Below are 20,926 nucleotides of genomic sequence, written 5' to 3'. Positions count from 1 at the left end.
TTAGGGAAGCACCCATGTAAGGAAGAGGTGCGGTGTCAGTCTAGTAGGTCAGGTGTTTAACCCTTCCCAGGGCATGACCCTAGTTTTTTGGGAAACCCTCAACTATTAACTGACTATACTGTGTGGCTGTCTCTTAATAATCCAAAACAATGATTTGCAGTTCTAGCAGTTGTAGGATGTAGTTGGTACTCATGTTTGGAAGGCCGGTGGGACAATGTCTCCGATGTACTTTGAATGGCAGTGTTGCCGAAGCTGTATTCTGCTGTGCGCACACACATACAACAGGACAGTAATTCTGTCTGTTTGCTGTTAGGGTTGCCAAAGATTTCACTGTGTGAGAAAGTGTTTTCAGTTTGTCAAAACATAACAATTTTGTACTAAAATGTTGCATGCCAGCTGCCCGCTTGAGGGTGTATGTTTCCAAAAATGTTACATGATTTAGTAGATGGCTAAGGAAAAAATACATTGCTCTGCTGAGATGTACATTTGTTAGTTTGTTTTTAAATCTATTTATTTGTTTTAAAATCTAGCAACCACTGTACCTGAAATATTGTAGGCATCTGTGCCTTGAAACAGAGACTTAAAACTTGGGAAGGGGGTTTTTGTTACAGTAATGGCTGTGAAAACTCACCTAAACTGAAATTCTTACACAAAAGTTCATATGTGCTTAATAGAAATTGCTGGGTCACAGCAGCCAAAGTGGAGAATTTCTGTACATGTGGAGCTGTGTGAATCTTTTGTGTCTCTTAGAGCTGACAGCTTTGCATACTACCTGAGTGACTATGTTTCAGCCTATAGTATGGGTGACTTGAAGTGGCTTTGCCAGAAATAGCTTTTTCCAGATGCTTTGGAGGGCTGAAGCTTTCCTGTCTCTCAGTGGGTATTTATTCTTTCTAACAGCATGGGGAAGGGAGTAATGTGAGGTGAATGTGAAGAAGACAAAAGACTAGGCAGACAGAAGAGTGGGCTGCCAGAAGCAGCTAAGTGATCCTTAAGTGGGGAGAGAGAGGATCTGACTGGGAATAGGGAAGACAAGTGGACTGGAACTAGCTGGTTAGCAGTTTTTGAGAGAAGGTAGACTGGGAAGTTAGGACACAGGGCAGTAGAGACTGAGGAGCGTAAGAGAATGAATGTAAGAGCAATGGGTTGGGAAACTAGAATGGGAATCCCAATAGTGGACACGAGCACAGTGATATTGAGAAGAGCTAGTGTGTTGCCAGAGGTAGGACAGACTGGGCAAAGATCGTAGAGACAGAAGCTGACTGCTGGTAGGGAGAGGGCCTGGGTGGGATAACTTGGACTGGCCGGGACCATGATGCGATTGTTTAAATGGAGAAAATGGGATGAAGGGACAGGTCCGGGATGGGGCCAGAGAAGAGGCAGGTTGCATAGGTATTACAGATCGAATACAGGGGAACACAAAGAAGAAGCTGTCCTGTAGCGTACTGCCCCATAGAGTGGGACTCAAGGTTTGTGAGTGTTGCTGTTCTGCTGTCGTTGGCAAATGCAGATGAAGTCCGCTGGTGGTGCCTACCCATTACCCGCTGAAGGATGGTACTCTTCTGTGCCAGTTACTTGGTCAGATGTAATACTAGCTGTGACTGCAAAAGTGCCAACGCCGGTAGGTTGTGCACAGCAGTATAATACAGCACCTGCATTTCTTGGTTATTTTTATGCTTTTTTGAATCTAGGGAATTGCTTATAACCGAAGGAAGCAACACTGAATCTGAAAAATCAAGCATTCAAAGGCTAGAAAATCCTACAACAGATTATCTTACACTCTGGAAAATTACAAGTTTATGTCTTCAAAAAACCACTTCTATTTAATGTTAAAGGTGCAGCTAGTCTGGGTAGAAATCATGATGGTGTCGTACATGCACCGCCATTTGTTGCATCTTTGCTGCTGCCTTTGCTGCAGCGGTGGTTTTCAAAGCAGGGAATTCAAGAAAGACAAAGGTTTAATGGTTAATACAAATGAATGCTCTTGCAAAGACTATCCTTTCCTACTGTCTCTGGTGCTGTTCCTAAGGGATACTGTATAAACTACTTCACTATTTTTTTGTGGGAGTTGTAATTGCTTATTCTGTGTTTCTGATAATTAAGGTAAAACTCAGTTTGATTTGCAGAAGTATGGAGCGTTCAGAGCTTCATCTGTTCTGAGTGGAAAACTGCTTTGAAGGTGGACTGTTTCATAAAGCTAAGTATGCTGAAAGGAGGTGCTTAAATTGGTGCCAGAATTAATTAACAGTTTAGATCTTAATTCTGTGCTCCCATTATAATCTTTAAAATGGGGATATTACTACCTTATCACTTTTAAGACCATTTGTAAAGGTAAACGTCACAAAGTTTATTTTATTAATTTGATATTCCAATGATGCATACCAGGAAGTTGTACCCCTCCTTGAAACTTATATTTAATAATAGATTTTGAACAGTGCAAATAAATAAAGCCTAGAGACATTTTCAAGTGGCTCATTAGCTGAATGTCTGGAATGAGAAAAGGGTCTTTTGACATAAAGAAAACGGAACTGAAAACTGTGCACTCACACTCTCAAGGGGGAGAAATTATGGTGGCTTTAATTCTGAGATTTTTCTTATACTTGTGTCCAAATATTTGACATCATGATTACTTTAAAAATACTTTTTTAATAGTCCTTTTGTGCATGTTTCTGTATTTTCTTTTTGTGATACTGATTTATCTTGATCTATAAATGCAAATTTTAAAACATGGATTCTGGTTCTTTTGGTTTTCAGCAGTATCTGTGTCTCTTGTGCGTTTTCCTTTTTTTTTTTTTTTTTTTTTTTTTTTCTTCCATGACTGCTAGATTCAATTTAAAAAACACCCCCCCTCAGCCCCCATGCCAAACCTCCTGACTCGTACTCTTTGGTTTAACATATCATTATGTTTTATAATATAGAACAGTTTGGCACCTTGCTGAAGGTACATAATCGGTAAAAGTTAAAAGCTTAAAATTTTTTTTCTTATTTTTTTTTTCACATTCTGTATCACCTTTATTCTTGGCGCTTTTGTATACTCACTTTTTTGAAAAGACTTAAAATAGTGTAGCTGAAGGAACAGGTAATACAATAAGATACTGTAACACAGTGTGTACTAATTACAGATCAAAGCTAAATGATTTCTGTGTGCCTTTTCCTAAAGGAGAAATCTCAGGCTTTGAACCAGTCAGGCTAGTTTTTGTCACTAACTTTTTTTAAAGCTACTAAAAATCTTTTTCTTAAACTTATCTTTTTACACCCTGTAATTAAAAAAATAGTGCATCCTTATTCAGCTTTGTATATATTGTTAACTATGTAGCAGGTAAAAAGAGGGCTGGGTGGGGAAAGGGCCACTCTGTGGATGGGGCTGTGAAGTCCTAAAACAAAAAGCAAAGGCATTTTAAGCCCTGCTGCGGTAGGAGAGGCAGTTCTGGGAAGCTTTTGCTCCCCGTACGTGTGTTCCTGGGGTGTCTGACAGGTGCTTGACTGTCACCGTTGCTGCCAAGCACAGGTAAGCAGAATGAGAGCAGCGGCAGCAGTCTGCTGGGTGTGGGTTACGTGTGTGCCAGCAGAAGGAAAGCTGACTGGTCCTGCAGTTTATAACCAGTCGGGTAATTGGGCTTGGTAATTGCCAGGCAGGCTTGTTAGGTTTTCTGAGAATCTGCCATCATCTGTGTCTGCCATTGGAGCAATAAGAATAAGCGGGCAGATTTTCTGCTAAAATAATTAACTATCAACACTGTTTTGTCTTGTGGATAGCCCCCTTCGCAGACATCCCACCTGAAGCTGTTGTGTGAGCTTACTTGTGTGGCTGTAGCTGGGAGGGGAACAGCGTCAGTCAGCTTTGAAAAGTTACCTTGATGGTGAACTTCATTTAACTATTACATAGGCTGTTCAGATAGGTCTAACTGGGGCAGAAATGCTTGGAGTACTTATTCTCCACCTTTGCCCACTGGCGCTAAAATTGTCGGGCTCCATGAATCTTTAAAGAGCAAGAAGAAGTGAAAGATTTTATTAAACAGTAGTTCTGGGTGCTTTTCTTGTTTGAAATGCCCTGCAAACAATACTTGGAGATTATTTTTAGTTATTCACACAGTTGTTCTTGAAAAATTTGTAGTGTCAGTGTTTGTGCTATATGAGTAACTTGCTGAGAATGAAGAGAGATTTTGAATGTCTGCCTTATTTGTAGCAAAAAGAAAAAAAAAAAAGAAAAAATTAAGATGGTAGCCTCTGTATTTACTGTCATGCTATTGCTTTTTATTAGGAAGTAGAGTTAATGATTCAAGCATGAGTTTCACCTCTTCATGCTGTACCAGTTTTCCCAAGGGGATTTATTGGAGAGAGATGCATGTAAACAAATACTGTTGAATTTAAACATGTGGCTGTGTATTTTAAGAAGAGCCACTCGGCGGTAAACAGCAGAGACAATGAAAACGATCCGTATTGGTAATTTTATTTTAGTGGCTCTGCAAGTAGATTTGATTTCAGTAGGTGATCTTTTCTGTCTGAGCACTGTGTGTTCTTGTGTTTTTGCTTGAGCAAAAATGTTAGATGGAACAGAGTGACTGTAGGTGGACTACTCAATAAGGAAAAATGAAATGAATCCTTGCAAAGGCAGTTGGATAAAAATACGCATATAAAGTGACTTCGTTCAGAGATTTCTAAGGGATCTGAGTTTAATCAGGACTCTAATTAAAGGTCTGATTAACAGATTATTAGCATGAAAGAATAGATACTGAAAATAGAAAACAGGAGGATTTTGACTTGTGTTTTTCTTACAAGGCTTTCTATTTCATCTAAGTAGATGTCTTTAGATTGTGTGTGAAAGAAGATTGTGTTTGAGAAGATGTTTCTATCTCTGTTCTGTGGTGCTGGATTTTTTTTTTTAAGACCGTAGTTTAATTCTATTAATTTGGCCTTCTGATGCTAGTGTAGGTATTTCTATTACTACGATTATTTTGTCTATTAATTTTTGTACTGTGTCTTAGTCTTTTGCTGCTATTGATTAAATGAAGTTACTTGCTGTATACTAAGATCACCAGTAGAGGAAGATTGAATTACTTTTTTTTAAATGCATATTTTTTTGTGGATTCTGGAAGGGAAAGAATAAATACGTGGCATCTTCAGTAACTGGAGATGTAAAAAAACTGTAAAGCAAAGCTGGAAAAAGAACCAGGTAAATGTTTTATTTTTTTTTAACTGTTATTATTAGTCACTTTATTGGCCAAGTACTTGCTACTTTCACTGTGTTCAGTTGGTAGATTGCGATGTTTTGTATGTGTTCTGTTTTCACAACTATGGGAATGCTGCCACTTTTGAAATGTAGGCAAATTTGATCACCTTGTGGTTGGTGGTGGGTGAATGGGTCAAGATGTGGTGAAAAGTTCTATTTTTGTTCTGCAAAGAAAGCAAGGAAAATGGCAGAGAACTTACCACAGTCTAAAGAGCTAGGCAGCTGAATGCATGGGAACTCAGAGCCAGGCAGAACTCCTGGGACACTGCTTTCATACTGGAATTATATAGCCTTTTAAATAGAAAATAAGACTTTACTTCTATATACATGAGTCTCTGATCTTTACTCCAAAATGTAGAGGTGTTGAGGTCCATCTTCACTGTCCATCTTGATGACCCCGCACACCCTTGCCGGTTCTGGTTTGTTTCTGTTGTATTCACAGAGCAAGAATTCTTGCTTGTACTTTCATAACTTCTTATTACAGCTGCCTGACCTCATCTTTCCTCTCACTGTTCTTTCTGCTAGTCCAGAATAAAAAAGGCTCTCGAAGAAATACAGGCAGAAGTGGCCAAGATCTTCGTTACATGTTACTCAGAAGTTCCTTGCAATAATTCTTTCCGCACCACTTTCCTCTTGATGACGTTCAGGTTTCTTCTCACATGGATCTGGTTGTCGAATCACTGTGTTCTGATAAGTTTATGCAATAAAGTTTGAAAAAAACCCTAACAAAACCTCTTTATATTTTTGTAAGCAAGAAGTGAAGTAATGGAGACAGATGTGATCAAGACGGTCATCAAAACATGAAAGAAAGGAAAAGGAATCTATTTAAAGCAAAGAAATGATCATTTTTGTTTTACTTTTCCCCCAATTCGTCCTTTTAGAAGGCAGCTCTAGCCTAGAACATGGACAGTGAAAAATTCAGGTATATGGTCTTGTGGGCTTGTTTGACAGTTTCACAGACTGTTTATTTTTAATAATGACTCTGCAAAATCGTTTAGATGTTCAGTTCATCATCTTTCGGCAAGAGATGTTCATAAACATATTGCTTTCTATAGTTCACTTCGCTTCTTAAACACTAGGGTTTGGGTTTTTTTTTAAACAACCTTCCATTTATTCCTATTTTTTTCCTATGCAATGAATTCTAAACCAAGGTAAATCACATCTTAAAATTCTCTGAGACACTAACGTCGGAAGTGAATGCTAATTTTTTTCCAAGCATGGTTACTGAGATGTAGGCAGTCATACCTGAAATCTCCAGTTGTATTGAAATCATCTATGCTGTCTGCTCTTTACTTATTGGCAGGAAATTCTTAGTTTTCTTATAAAAGCCAAAGTCCTGTGTATTAATTCTCTGAACTGTGCTTGTTAAGCCTAGATAAGGTTATTTGCTAATTGCTTTTGGAATTTGACCTTTAAAGTATCATCTTTAGAAAATCAGTATAATATAATTCCATGCTTTTATATTGACTTTAAACTTTTTTCTTGTCTGTCTTATTTTTTTTTTTTTTTAATGTCTCCAAGAAACTGAATGATGTATGCTGTTTAGGTGCAGGGCAGCTACATTTAAGGATGGGAAACTTGAAGGATATTTAATTTTTCTTTTAGCAATTTATTAGAGAGAACCAAGAAAGTTCTGTTTTCCCATAATGAAACTTCTCAGTCATTCTGTAAAAAGGGACAAAAAGACAAACGTTAAAGCTCTGTAAGGCATTTGAATAGCAAATGTATGACCACAAAAATTTCCAGTTGCCTTAAACGACTGAATTGCAGTTTTATCTGTACTGACATTGTGAAAACTCTTTAAAGTAGTTTTTTGTGATTTCGTTCTTAAAGACAGATGGAAATTTTGTGGGATATGGCTTTTGAAACAAATAATTCTTGCTGGGAGACAGTCTGCTGCCTGAGCATACCTGATATTCTCTGTTTACCTGACAAAACACTAGTTTGCAACACTGGCCAAATTTTAATGCACATGTACAAGCAGTTCCCTTTTTGTCCAGTTTCAGCTGTGTTGAGACTGATCTTTCACCTCAAACAGGATTATGTTTTTTTAATGTCACACCCTACAAAGTCAGTGGTCTAAGGGACGTCAGAACTGTCCTTTGAGCCTCAGACAGGTAGAAGAAGCAGAATAGTGAGATGTTGAAGATGAGAGTACTTTAGAAAGCTGTATGTCAGGCTGTATTCCTTTGAGGTCAAATTTGGGCAAGTAATAGCATCTTGTATACGATGGGGGATAACTGTATTAAGTTAACTTGATCATGTGGACCTTAGGAAGCTTGAGACATTACAGCGCCAGGCAGTGTGAAGTAGTTTCAGTATTAACTGTTTGTGGTGTTACTACTATCCGCTACATTAGTGGTCAAAAATTACTGTCTTGGCATCCTGTCTTTGGCTTTTTGGTTTCCCTGTAGGGAGGGGGCAAAGCCCAGAACTATTAAAATGGCATTTTGCATTGTGGACTATTTTAAAATGGGTCTGGCTTTGAATACAGTTAATATGTGCTGTATGAATTTAATTATGCTCTTTGGGATAAAATAGTTCTGACCATGTTTTCCATCGACTTATATTTCTTGTTAGAAGGTAAGGTTCTAAACAGGAGTGGAATTCCTTTTCTTTGTTGACTTTTCTCAGAACTAACACTGCCTGCTAGACCATTTCCTGGAAACGTACAACTTGTTACAATGACTAGTTTTGCAAAATTGATCTTTTTTGGCAGTGGAAGCTTTTCATCACTGTTTTGCCTATTGGTGGACAACAGCCCAAGAAAACATTGAGAGTATGTCTTTTGAGGAAAGAAGATAGCGTAATTAATTACTACACAAAATAACATTCCATGAGTTTATTTTAAAGATAATTGGATTATTTTTAAACCTGTACAAATGAAAATGGTGTGTATTTCTTTGTTTTGTTTAAACATTGTTAGTAAATCTAGCAGCTCTCTTTTGAATCTTCTTTAGATCGGTAAATTCTACAGGGTTAATAATATCATGGATGCTTTCAGGAAGAGAATTTGTTATTATAATGCAAAATAATTAATGCCTTCAACAGAACGAGACTGTCTTAAAAACTGTTATATTGCATGTTTGCACTGTAAGAATTGAAGCCGATTTTGTAGTGTACAGTCAGATACAGTGTTATAGATGGCAAATGAATAAAATGCTAAAAATATTTGTAGATACATACTTTGAAAGTACGCTGATATACTGTAAGCATATTGGAATGGAAATCTGTAATTGAAAATCTTCTCATTTCAGACATTATGTGAATGATGTTTCATCACTGCTTGTGTTTAGATTTGAGTTAAAGAAATAATAATTCAGAGTGTTTAAATAAAGTACCTAGTTATAATTATGGTGATTTCAGAATGCATTTTAAATCGAGGAACTATGCTTTTATGTGCACATACTTACATGTATTGTGTATTTGTTTTAAAACGAAAAGGAACCTGGTCTCCATCTTCCTGTTGACATCAAACAATCCTCTGATATGCAAATCCAGCTATGGGGAGAACAGATACACAGGGTTTGTTTGGATTTGGTCCAAGACTGAGAAAAAATTATATTTAAAGAAGTAATTTATATGCTTTGCCTCATTTAAATGAAAATGCATTTTGAAATAATCCCTATAACAAAAACCATTTTGGTGGAATGTTATGATCCTTTGTATGACTGATGCATTTTGCTATAGCTAGTTTAAAACCATCTTTCTCGTACTCCTGCGTGTGTCTGTAACGTGTAGATGCAGCTGTCAACTTCAGTGGCACATTTTAACACGGTATATGAACATATTTTTATTTTTCTGGAGTATTAAATGTTTGTTATATGAACTTTCTTAGGGTGTACATGTTTGTGAAATGTGCGTGTGAACTCATGCTATTAAAAAAATGAGTACTGTGCCTTCCCTCTAAAATTTTGCTGGTGTTGATGTTGTTAATGTGCTTTCTTCATGTGTTTAACTTGAAAATCTGTCAAAATATGAATTCTTTAAAAAGAGAGACTAAATGAGCAACAATTTTTCAGTCTTACCTTTTGCTGCAAAATTTATAATGATCAAACTTGCACATTTTAGCATTGGCTGAATTCCAGGTTTTCAGTATGTATTCTTGGAGGACTGTGTTATTTCAGTCCCTGACTATAATATAAGAAGGAGATGTGTGTAGCAGAGCATAATTATGTTTCATGCAAGCTTTAACAGGCCACTGAACTGTTACCAGTGATCGGTAATGGTTCTTCATACAGGATGGAAAATGTTTGAACAGGAATTAGATCGCTATGAAATGTTCAGAAATCACAGTTCCTTCGGTCCCCTTTTACGTATTGCAGAAGTTTCTAAGACTAATCTGATTGATTCTTCTTACATGATCTTTGTGATTGTGTGTCACTACTGTTTTTCTTTCTTCTTCTATTTAGAAAATGAGGGCATGGAAATCGATGTTGGTACAAGGAAGTATTTATTTCGGGAAGTTCTGTGGCACACAAGCTTATATCTGACCTTTATTTGTTCTGTTGCTGCTTACTCTATGCTACGCTATTCTGACCACATTAATCCTGCACTGAGGATTGCTAAATACCATATAAATCCCTTATTTTGGGCTAGCAGTTTTATTTCATTAATGTCATTTGTGGCTCTGTGTGTTGACTATTTAAACACATACATTGATGATACATGTATTAATGTTTAAGGGGAAAACTTTGTGCGTCAACAACTTTTGTTATGCCTTTCTTATTAGGTTGTGAGCCTCTTGTATCTGGTTTTTAAATAAACGATTTTCTGTTTTCTCTTTTCAGTCATTTTAAGCAAGTTTTAAATTTTAATATTCAATGTCTGTTCTTTCTTCTTTAAGCATTTTAAGAAACAGAAGAGGTTGATTCCTGAAAGAACAGTTTGGAAGTACTTTGTTCAGCTTTGCAGTGCCTTGGAACATATGCATTCTCGTCGTGTTATGCATAGAGGTAATGCAGGATCAAGATTATTTGTCTTTACTAAACCTTTTACTATGTGAGAATTAAGCTGGTTCAATGCAAATGACACCAGATTAATATCATCATGGAATCAATTTTGACAGCTGACACAATGTATGCTTCTAACGTTTTATAAGTAACGGAAAAGTGTGACACAAGTTCGTGGTTGTACATTTGTTGTGGTAGGCATTTGTTTGCAGCAGTGACTTGTGATACCAAGCTTTCAAAATAAGTGATAGTTCTGTAAGTGGTGGAGAACCTGCTACTGCAACCTCTTTGCTTGCTCAATTCATTTTGCTGGCTCTTATTTTCTGTCCTGTTGTTTGCCTATTGTCTCTCCCAAGTATTGTTACCTGCATTCTTGCACAGCTATCCATCCATTCTTTTCACCTCTTGCACCTTTTTTTCTTACAAAACTATTTGCCTCCTGCTATGCCTTCTGGTGATGTATAGGCCCTTCTCCCACTCCCTTATCTACTGGATTATGTGCGGCCGTGAGCATTTTCTCTCCTCTGCTCCTCTCCCCTATTTCCAATCTCTGTGTCAAGTACTGTGTCCCAACAGCCCTTGCAGTTCCCAGCTATCTCTGTCAGGTACTGAATCTCTTTTACCAATTTTAAGCTGCAATATTGCAGTCTCCTCCATATGTTGTCTTTAGTTTTACCTTGTAACTGAGTCAAAGAAAACAGATAGTAGTATAGCTGCTTCTCAGATGTAAATTTTTTTTTGCCTTGGAAATCCCTCTGGCTATGGGTTGCAAGTTGTGTTTGGGCTGTCTCTTTGGGTTCAGGTGAAATTACATGTCTTAAGTTGGTGGTTACCTTCTGCTTTGGTGCAAATAGCTGCCTGAAAGCAGAAGTCCCTCGATCTCTGCTGAGCTTTTGTCATTTGCAGCTGGAGATGTTGCGCCATTCAACAGATCAACTTAGATGCCTCTGCCCCTGCAAATGGCTTTCCCTTGCGAGTCTCCTTCCCCTCCCCTCCCCTCCCCCCCCCCCCACCTTCATGCATATGTAGATACTTGCAAGTGCAGATTATAGAGAGAAGGACATAAGATTACAGATTCTTTTGTTTTTCTTCTTTTTCTTCTTCTTCCTTTAATGCTTTTATTGCTAAACGTGTTTATTTCAGTATATTTAAGCTCAAAACCAAAGTGAGTTTAAATTCCTTAAACTGAAATGCTACCTTCAAAGCTTCTGGCAAACCCATGGCAAATATAACAATTCCATGGTCACACACCAAAACCAATGACAACTAAAGCTATTTTTAAGTTGAGCTGATAGCTGTGTTGGATGTTACACAGAGGGTGATCCAAACTCCAGAAAACTAGGTCAGATAGCAGCATAATTGTCTGTCTTCCTTTCTAAATCAGATAAGGTTTTGTAACTTTTTACTGGAAACCTGAAAATGTTGGTTGAATGGTTTATTAACCATTCCTTTTACTGTATCCATATTTTATGCAAACTGTAATTCCCTCATCAAAGTTAAGTGATAGTTGAGAGCCACAGCGCATTGCTCTTGAGCTGAGTAAGAGCTACGCCCACTTGCAGACAAGTATCAGGTCAGTTGATTTAGAAAACCAACAGGATAGGTACCTTATTAAAAATCATAAAATAAAAATCTTTGCTTCTGTCGCTAGAGGATTGGATTAAAACTTAAACTGAATATTACTTGTGAAAAATAACTGTCTGGGGTATACATCGCTATTTTTCTTTGTTTCTACTTGATTAGCCCAATTCTACTTGATTAGCCCAATTCTATTGATGAGTTCAAATAACCATTCTCCTGAGTAAACTTGCTGCTTTTTTTTTAATGCCTGCTATTAAAGAGAATCAATTACAAATTTCAAATAACATCATGCCACTGTGGGTAATCTGATCAGCACAAGTGATAAAAAATACGTTTTACACTTCTGGAAAACATGTTTGGTCCATTATTTAGGACGTAATGAGAGGTTTTCTAGTTCTAATGGAAGTCTTTATATAGAGTTGGAATGAACTCAATGTATATGCTTCTTTGGGTGTGGGTTTTTTTGGTTTTTGTGTTGCTGTTTGCTTGCTTGCTTTTTTTTTAAACTACTTTTCATGGCTTTTAATTTTTTGCTGGAGTGATTTTTGTACTATTCAGATAATTAATTTGAAATTCCAGATCCCAGACTTGCTCTTTCTGAACAGCACAGTCAAATTTTGTTAGTTAGCTGTAAATAAAAACTTATTTTGGTCTGTTATTAGTAGAGCAGTAGCTTTTCTTGCAACCTCATTGTGACTTCTAAATTTTTCAATTATTATTTTTTAGATATAAAGCCAGCTAACGTGTTCATTACAGCTACAGGCGTAGTAAAGCTTGGAGACCTTGGACTTGGTCGATTTTTCAGCTCCAAAACCACAGCTGCACATTCTTTAGGTAAGCTTTTTCTCAGGGACAGGTGTTGATGTGGTGGACTGTTTTACATGGTAAAAATGCTGTGCGAACTCATGAGGAGGAAGAAAAGGGTTAGGTCCAACTAAAGCTTTTCTTAATACTGATAATAATAAAGGTGGTCAGCACCATGGACAAATACAAAAGAGCTGTAACACTGTGGTGTCACGTTCGGCAGTGCAGTTTGTTGGTGTCCCTCCCTGCCTCCTTTGTTTAAATCATTTAGTGTATGCTTCTGGCTCAAAACAAGTCTTAGTGACAGTAGCGTTTTCTAGAAATGCTAGGAAAAAATAAGGTCAACAATATGGATGCACTTTTAAAAAAATCATTTGTACTTTAATCAGTGTCGGAAAGAATCTCGTAGTTCTGTGTGCTTGTACAAGTAGCATTGATGATGTTGGTTGTATACCTTGAAACAGCTAACAGAGGAGCTTTCATGTTTTAAGGTAGAGTTTCTCAATATAAGCCAAGTAAGTCAAGGAGACATCAGAATTAGGCTTTATGAACCCCAGAGACTTCAAAAACAAAACAGCCTGAAGCAAACCAAAACCAAATCCTAGAAAACTTTTACAAGAATAGAAAGAAACCTTTCTGAAATGCTCAATTTACTTTTTGATAGCACATAAAAATTAACGTTGTATTGTCTTTTTCCAAACAAATTTTTCATATAACGTGCATTGTTTGAGTAGCATGTAGAGACTAGATGACTAAGAAGCCTTTAAAGAAGAAAAAGTAAAAATTTGACAGATACTTTAATTTTAAATATAGGGAACGGACAAATGACAGAATATAAGAGGATCTCTCTAAAAGAGAAGAGACTTGTAAATGGAGTAGCATCTGCTTAATGAGAAATCTAAGAATTAGTGTTTGTAGTATGGTTACATAGGTGTCTTAGTTAAGAAAAAGAGTATTTTCCCCTGCTGAAGTGGCTGTGTTTAGTGGTTGCTGAATTCAGGACCGTTCATGGACTGCAGAGGGTGTGAAACGAACGTTCAGAGCCCTCAAAAGCAGGACCATCCAAAACTGTCTCCTGTTCCTTGTGCGGGCTATCGAGGCAGGCAGGACACCTTGCTGATACTGGGATACAGATAGGTAAAATCAATTCATGCGATGCTCAGTGAGAATTTTTAACAAATTACAGTGACAATTCTGTAATTGGGCATTTGGATATTTTTATATGCCTGATGAGTGCATGATAAGGAAGATAATGGCTAAGAAGACCAGGAATGGTGAAGTAATACTAATTCCCTGTCTTAGGGCCACGGGAGGACAGGAAGAAATGTGTTTGCTCAGGTGCTGATGTTTCTAATTAGACCATGACAAATCAGAATTCATGGATTAAAATATGCCATATTTATCCTCACCTTCTAATTTAATTTTACTCAGGTAGTCCTGGTTATCAGTACAGTGTGGAAAAAGAGAGAGGGTTGATGTTCAGCATTTTGTACCAAGTGTGAGGTGTGCGTGATATTTAACAGTAAACCCCCATCTATTCTAGAAAGGAAAATTTTGATACAATCCTTACTTCCTTGTCTTTCAGAAAGCCTTTAGTCACTCTTTTGCGCCTTCCTATTTTTTATCACGTTTGGTGCATACTGATACTGGTATAGTCAAAACCACGAGTAACTGGTAAGATCTTAATAGGGGTGAGGTGAAATTCGGACACAGACATGCAATCTTGGCATTAATAAAAAAGAGAGAGAAAGAGACAGAAGAGAAGCTGTGAGTCAAGACTGGAAACGTGCTTGGGTTCCATGCTGGAGTTCAGATAATAGCCCTAAAGATGTGACACTAGTTCATGGCACAGCGTATTATATCAAGTGCCATCGTAGCCCAGTGGCTGTGTCTGGCAGCACTGGGGACAATGTTTGTCGCAGCTAGGTCCTGCTGCTGCCTGCGAACGGCAGGAGGATGTGACGGAGCAGCGTGGAGAGGGTGTTTGCAGGAAGCTGTAGATCCTGGTCTGTGGGCAGGAGTGCACCAAGGCAGCAAAAGTCAGTTGTGAGGGCGGCAGAGCTGGACTGGTGTTCTGTGGCAGAAGTCAGGAAGTTACAAGAGGAACAAACTGCTTCAACCCTGGTTACTTCGGCTTGTTGCAGGGGGGTGGTTGCAATGGGGCTGAAGACTGAGCTAGAGTTAAAAACTGCGTAAAACCTCCAAGCCCTTTAAAGTTCATCTTACACATAAAAAGTCATCCAGAGAGCAGGGAGTAAGGAGATGGAAGCTTTGTTTCTAGTGTTGAGTGCTGTGTCTCCGTAGAAGAGCTGTTAATTTTATTTTCTTTTTTTCCCCCATCTCATCTTCTCTCATTTCCCTCTTAATTATGATCTAATGTCAGAATTCAGCCTAGGAAAAAGTTTTTGTTCAGCTATTAACTTCGGTGACAGTGGCACTCTGATTTATCACGTCACTAGCAGAGGACATTTTTTAAAATTAATTTCTCATGCAGTTTCTGATGCTGGCTTTCCTGAAATTTCATTCAAAGTTGTAGCTTTTTATGATTCCATAAACCTTTGGTGCACAAAACGCAGTGAATTAAAAACATACTATGTGTAGCAATTTATACTTGTTTGCAGGCTTTATAAAAATTTCAGTAGGAAACTAGATTCAGGCTTTCAGAGATAAAGAAATGTACTAAAATTTTCATTAGCTACCGCTTATAACTACTAATTATGAATAATACTGATTTAATTAGAATACTTGCTGATTGTCCATTTGAAACAAATGAAAATACTGCACTGGACAGGGTTTGTTAATGTTCCTGACTGTTTCTATAACAGCCTTATCAAAACAATAGAAATTTCTGTTGTGGCATGTATATACCCCTTTGAAAACAGAAAATCTTTCTTCCAAAAATGCAAAGGAAGTGGAGCCATTAAGTGTTGTTGATTTGATGCAAACTTGACAAAATTTTTTGTTTTCAGAAGACTTTTATATTAGAAAGAGGAAGATGATCCAAGAAAGGCTGCTTATTCCTTTCCCTGTGACTGGGTTTTTTTGTTGTTGCTGGTTTTTTTTGCTTTTCTTTTTTTTAATTGCTGAATGCCAGGCCTTATAATTTTTGATGAAATGGCAGTTCTGAGGCCAGCTCATGGAAATGTACAGTTCTTATCTTTGTTAGCCATTCAGTAGATTTAGGGATAGTCCATATTTTAGTATTTCCATTTAAAAAAAAAAAATAAAAAATCTCTTCAGTTCTCCAGTGTGGTTGTACTGGCGAGCTGCACGGTATACTGTCCAGGTGGACCCTGCTGCCATGATGTGAATACCTTCTTGCAGGGCAAAGGAGCAGATCTACAATTTTAAAATGCTTGAAAACAAAGGATTCTCTGTACTGAATTCTGGTGTTTCTTCTGTGATTTGACAACTTCTGTCGTTTCCACACTACTCTGGTCCCTCACATAGAGCTGTTTTGTGGGATTTGATTGTAAACTCATGCAGGTTGTGGGGCATAAAATACCTTGTAAAAATGTGTGTGAATCCTCCTTTTTCCTCTTACATACGGATCTCCAACCCTGCGGAGGGTGTCAGAGCCAGTGCTGAGGTGGTGGTGTACAGCACTGTTTTGTTGTGACTGGAATAAGGTCCACATTCACACTGCAAACCAAACCGCTTTCAGAACCGGCACCCTGAGTGTACGGGAAAGGCTAGCACGGAAATCTGCAGCTGATCCATTGCAGTCATCAAAGAAACTGTATTAAAGCAGCTCTTACTTTATGGACAAACACCTGAGATCTCTTAGAGTAATTTGAAAGCTGAAGATAAATTGGTGTGCTGTTACAATGCTACATTATATATAAACCCAGGATATTTTTAGATTCATTTCTGCAGTTAGACTATTTGCGTAATGTAGGCTAGGTTGCAGAAATACTTTGGGTAAGTGCAGTAAATGTAGAGATATCTCATCTCTGTGGCTGAAGACAAGTCTATGACTTACAAATATCCAGCGCCTATATTGAAATGAATGAGTTGAAAAATAATAATAATAAAAAATTATAGTTATGGAGAATTTGTTGTGTCAGTGGTTGGTTACCCTCACTGTTCCATATCTTTTGATTACTTAAATAAATGGGGCCTTTGTGGTTTTTTTAACCTTAAGTCTTGTTTTGGAGTTCTTTAAAAGTCAGAAGAGTTACTAAGGTGATTTTTAGTTCCTGAACTTGGATAGTTACAAATTCCAATGCATGGAATGTCAGTAATAATTATATGGCCTTTTTTGAAACTAGTCTATTAAACACCTTCTGAATCAGCCACTAGACTGTTTTGTGTAAGAAGTATTAATGTTTTCCAGGCAGATTTTTCTCCCAGCTTAAAAATGCTTGATAGTATTTAGAGCTAGTTACTGTATTTCATCCAACTTCTCAATGCATTGTTGGTTTTTAAGTGAACATACATTCCTCTAACTTAGCTGTAGTGTGAGTTACGTGTTTATGCAGCTAATAAGGTGGAATGTTTGTATCATAACTCCCTTCTTCATAATTTCTTTGCCTCTGATCCTTCAGATCCAGCTTCTTGTCCCTTAATAACCGCCATGTCAGTTCTGTCCATTGCCTCTCCCAACAGCAGAAAGCTTGCCTAAAGAAACAACGCTTTCTGGATCTGCAGCATCTTTAAAGGGAGGGAGCTCCAGAGCAGCAGTGTATTCTGAGAAAGGAGTTTATTTGACCCAGGCCATTTTCAAGGAGATTACCGTTCAGACCTGAAGGTTAGCAGAGATGTGCAAATGCAATGAACAGAATGCTAAAGCTATAGGTTGTGTGCTTAAAACCATAGGCACCGTAATGTGTTACACCTGTGTCTTGTATTATCCCACTCATGTGTCCTCAGATGAGTGAAGAAAGTCATAGGTCTTTATAGTATTGTGATGCTGTATTTCACTTAAGAGAAAAATATATCTAAGACAGAAACATAATATATAATCACATCTGGTAGTTGCCTGCCCGTGGTACATACCGAGATGACTCACTGTTTTAAAGGATTGTTGCAATGCCTTCACTAGTTCCTGAATATCAGAATAATGAATCTTCTGTGTCATGTTCTGTTAAAAACAGTTTACAAGTGGTAATGATGTCTAGATCTTCAGATTGTTTTTGTGATTCAATGACTAACATAACTGTAACTTCAGCTCCTTTCACTTGTTGGCCATTGAGGGCTTCAGGTTGTATTGCAGTTAAGGTGTTACACTAGGCTAAACGCTGGAAAATGATCGCATTTGTTCTTCCTTTTCACTATCATCAATCTTTCACAGTCATATCAGACCTCTAATGTATCAGCAGGCTTCCCAGAGCTACTGGTTAAAATTACCTTTGCTTTTGGTAAACTATGAACCTTCAAACCTCTCTGTTTTCAGCTGTCCCCCGTGGATTCTGTGAAGCCTCTTTCTGGCACATTACTCACTGCCAGCTACTCGTGTGATGTCTCAGAGCAGCAAAGGTAGTGCTGCTGTAATCAGCTAAGAACCAGATTACTGTTAAACTTATTTTTCGTTGTTAGATGAATTCTGTCAACAAAGCACCAGAATATACTAAACTGGTGCATTAGTTAATGGCTACAAAACACAGCTGAGAATTTTCAGAGGTTTCCAAGCTAGCAAGTCCTTGAGGTAAAAAAAATTAAAAGAAAAAAAAAGGGGAAAGTATAACAGTGAGGATGATAAAAATATGAAAGCTGTGTCATGCCAATTGTTTATTTAGTTTGCAATTTTAAGATAGCTGTCACTAAACACACATTAAAGTACTGCTGTTGATACATTAGAATAACAGAGTTGTTCCTGGGTATTCTGGTAGTTATTTTGGTGTTGCAGTTCACCCATCTGCATGCCTTTTTTTTTTTTTTTTTTTTTTTTCATGGAAAAGACCATCCCTCCTGACCATTCCTCTGTTGTGGGTGAATACAAGCATCCCAGGAGAGTAAATGATTTTCACAGTACTCCATCATTTTGAGTTGCCTTTCCCCAGCCTTTCTCCTTTTAAGCTCTTGATCTTTTGTGTTCTCTGTTTGGAGCTGCAATGATTCCTCAGGCCAGCACTAAGGGAGCCTCTGGGGAGGGGGGGCCATGGCACCCTCTGCTTTCCTGGGGTTAGAAGCCTCCTCTAAAATATTTAGGGGGTGAAATCCATTGTAGGATGCAATATGGGACCCCCATCTTTGCATATCTGTTAGAGAAGCACGTTTTCAGTTTATATTGGTTTGGAATATTGTTTTCAATATTTTCCAAGAAGGAGATCAGTTGAAATTAGGGGTTACCAGCAGCAGTGGTCTGACCTGGGGGAAGGTGGTACTGCGTTTTCCAATCTGAGCTGAGCCTTTCAAGGAGGAAAGCACTCCCCCCCGCCTCCCCCCGCCTCCCCACCAACCCACTCCCCTCCCCTTCCTTCCTAAGGTAGTATGACATAGTTCGAGATGTCAGCCTTTCTAAAAGATAGGGCATGTTGTCAAAGAAAGAAACTTAACTTTTGGAGATTTGAGTAGAATTATTAATCTGATTAATTAAAACTATTAACTTGATTGTTCAGATTGGAATTACTTATATATTCATTCATATCTCCATTCCCACTATTCGTATAGAGATCAGCTCTGAATAAGTGAGGCTAATTCAGAAGTGCAGAAGTGATAGGAGATCTCTGTGTTAAAATAGTCTGAGGTTCGTACTGTAGTTTTTTGTAGTTTGAAGTGATAATGCTGATTTTAATACCTGGCTGTGTTGCAAGATGTTTAGTTTCAAAATAAGAGCAATTTGTATTCAATTCACAAAACTCAGCTGGTTTTCATCATCAGAATTCAGTGCTCAAAATACTCCACACAAAACTGAAGTAAAAATCTACATAGGTCTGTGATTCTTTTTGCTGTTAGGTAGTCACTTGGGAGGATACAGGGAGCAAGTTCAGAGACAATGCACCAAAATTGCCACTACTGTTGTTTTTTGTAACGTCTTTTTTTTATAGATCTGTCACATATGAACCCTTCATGTGGATATTATTTTTTTTGGTTTTAATGGCTCTTTTTACGGAGCTGAAACATCTTTCAGAATTTTTCTTCCAAGTGACTTGTGATGCAGGTGGATAGGGTATGATGAAAATCAAGGGGAGAGATGTCCTGGCCTATGCAATGTAAATTTGCTCTGGGACAGTCCTAGTAAATACTGCTTTTCAAGAGCAGATGTTGCGGAGCCGGCGGCTCTGAGGCAGGATTAGGCCAGGACAGCCACGGATTTGGGACCTGAGAAGCCCTCGCAGAGTCTAGTCCCGCAGCAGATGGCCGAGGAGGCACTTGCAGGAACCTTGGCTTCTGCTGGGCTCGCAGGTTTGCCTGCCTTCCTCTTGGGGAAGCGGAAGATCCTGGGTCTCGGGCTCAATTGTAGTTTCAGATATTCAAACTAATATGTGTTTATTAGTTTCAAAAGCATCTTTTTCAAATGCCTATATTCTCAAAAGGAAGAACAGATGACTCAAGTACAAGCCGTGGAAGGGAATTTCTAGCTGTTGTCATTTCCAGCCACGGTGAGAACAGTTTGGAAAGGAGTGGGGATGTGTGCGTGTGCATGTACTATGTTCCCTTTTGTTCTCTTCAGAAAAAGAATTACTTTTGAGTTCTTTAAAAGAAAAAATTGGAAGTATTTTATGATGGAATAATTCTGGTAATTAGGTATCAGTAGTAAAAATAAAGCTGCACTGAATGAAACAGATACCTAATTCGTGTGTATCTCTATCAAAGTGAAGAGTCATAAGTATGAACTGAAATTGTACATGCAGGAATATGAGAATCAGAAGATGGAAAATGTTTTTTCAGCCAGGAAAACTGTACTTTTACTACTATATAAGAACAGGAATTTTCATTCTAAAATACTTCTGTATTTATTGCAGTTGGTACACCTTATTATATGTCTCCAGAGAGAATACATGAAAATGGTTACAACTTCAAGTCTGACATCTGGTCTCTAGGCTGTCTGCTGTATGAGGTAATATTGATATATAAGTGAACTTAATAACACTGTGCTCCTCACCCCCTTCCCTCCCCTCCACATGTATTAAGTCCTGTTTTAGGATCTATTCCTATGTCTTTGTTGTTTAGAAGAGTAGGTAGCATTGTGGAAAATCTACTTTTCAGCTCTTTTATCTGTCTTTAATATTAGTGATGAGAATTCTTATGTAACTTCAACATATGAAATACTCTTTCATTTATGTATTACTCAAGATTTGCCTTTTACTGGGCTTGCTGCAAAGATTTTACAGCTGTTTGTTGAAGATGTAACTGAAGGATTAATGAATGAAGGCAAGCACATGTAAAATTGATCTAGGTATTTTAATGGCCTTTG

At 37.9% G+C, this 20,926-nt stretch overlaps 1 protein-coding gene across 9 annotated transcripts in view; it reads left to right on the top strand.

Moving 5' to 3' along the window:
• NEK7 (NIMA related kinase 7) overlaps positions 1 to 20,926 on the top strand; it is a 75,557-nt gene that overhangs the window by 36,398 nt on the left and 18,233 nt on the right. For 8 of the 9 annotated variants that reach the window (XR_005830086.1, XR_005830082.1, XR_005830083.1 and 5 more), the window contains exons 6-8: positions 10,077 to 10,185; positions 12,490 to 12,597; positions 20,475 to 20,569. Coding sequence is in view for 4 of the 9 variants with exons in the window: in XM_040610103.1 (XP_040466037.1) it covers positions 10,077 to 10,185; positions 12,490 to 12,597; positions 20,475 to 20,569 (312 nt within the window). In the remaining 5 variants the exon portion in view is untranslated. Of the gene's footprint in view, positions 1 to 10,076; positions 10,186 to 12,489; positions 12,598 to 17,175; positions 17,318 to 20,474; positions 20,570 to 20,926 lie in introns of those variants that run through there. The other variant, XM_040610107.1, reaches the window with a different exon arrangement.

This window comes from Falco naumanni, chromosome 11 (assembly GCF_017639655.2).
Source record: "Falco naumanni isolate bFalNau1 chromosome 11, bFalNau1.pat, whole genome shotgun sequence".
In the NCBI taxonomy this organism is placed as follows: Eukaryota; Metazoa; Chordata; class Aves; order Falconiformes; family Falconidae; genus Falco; species Falco naumanni.
Note: the sequence above shows the minus strand (reverse complement) of the source record. Positions and strands in the feature narration are given on the sequence as shown.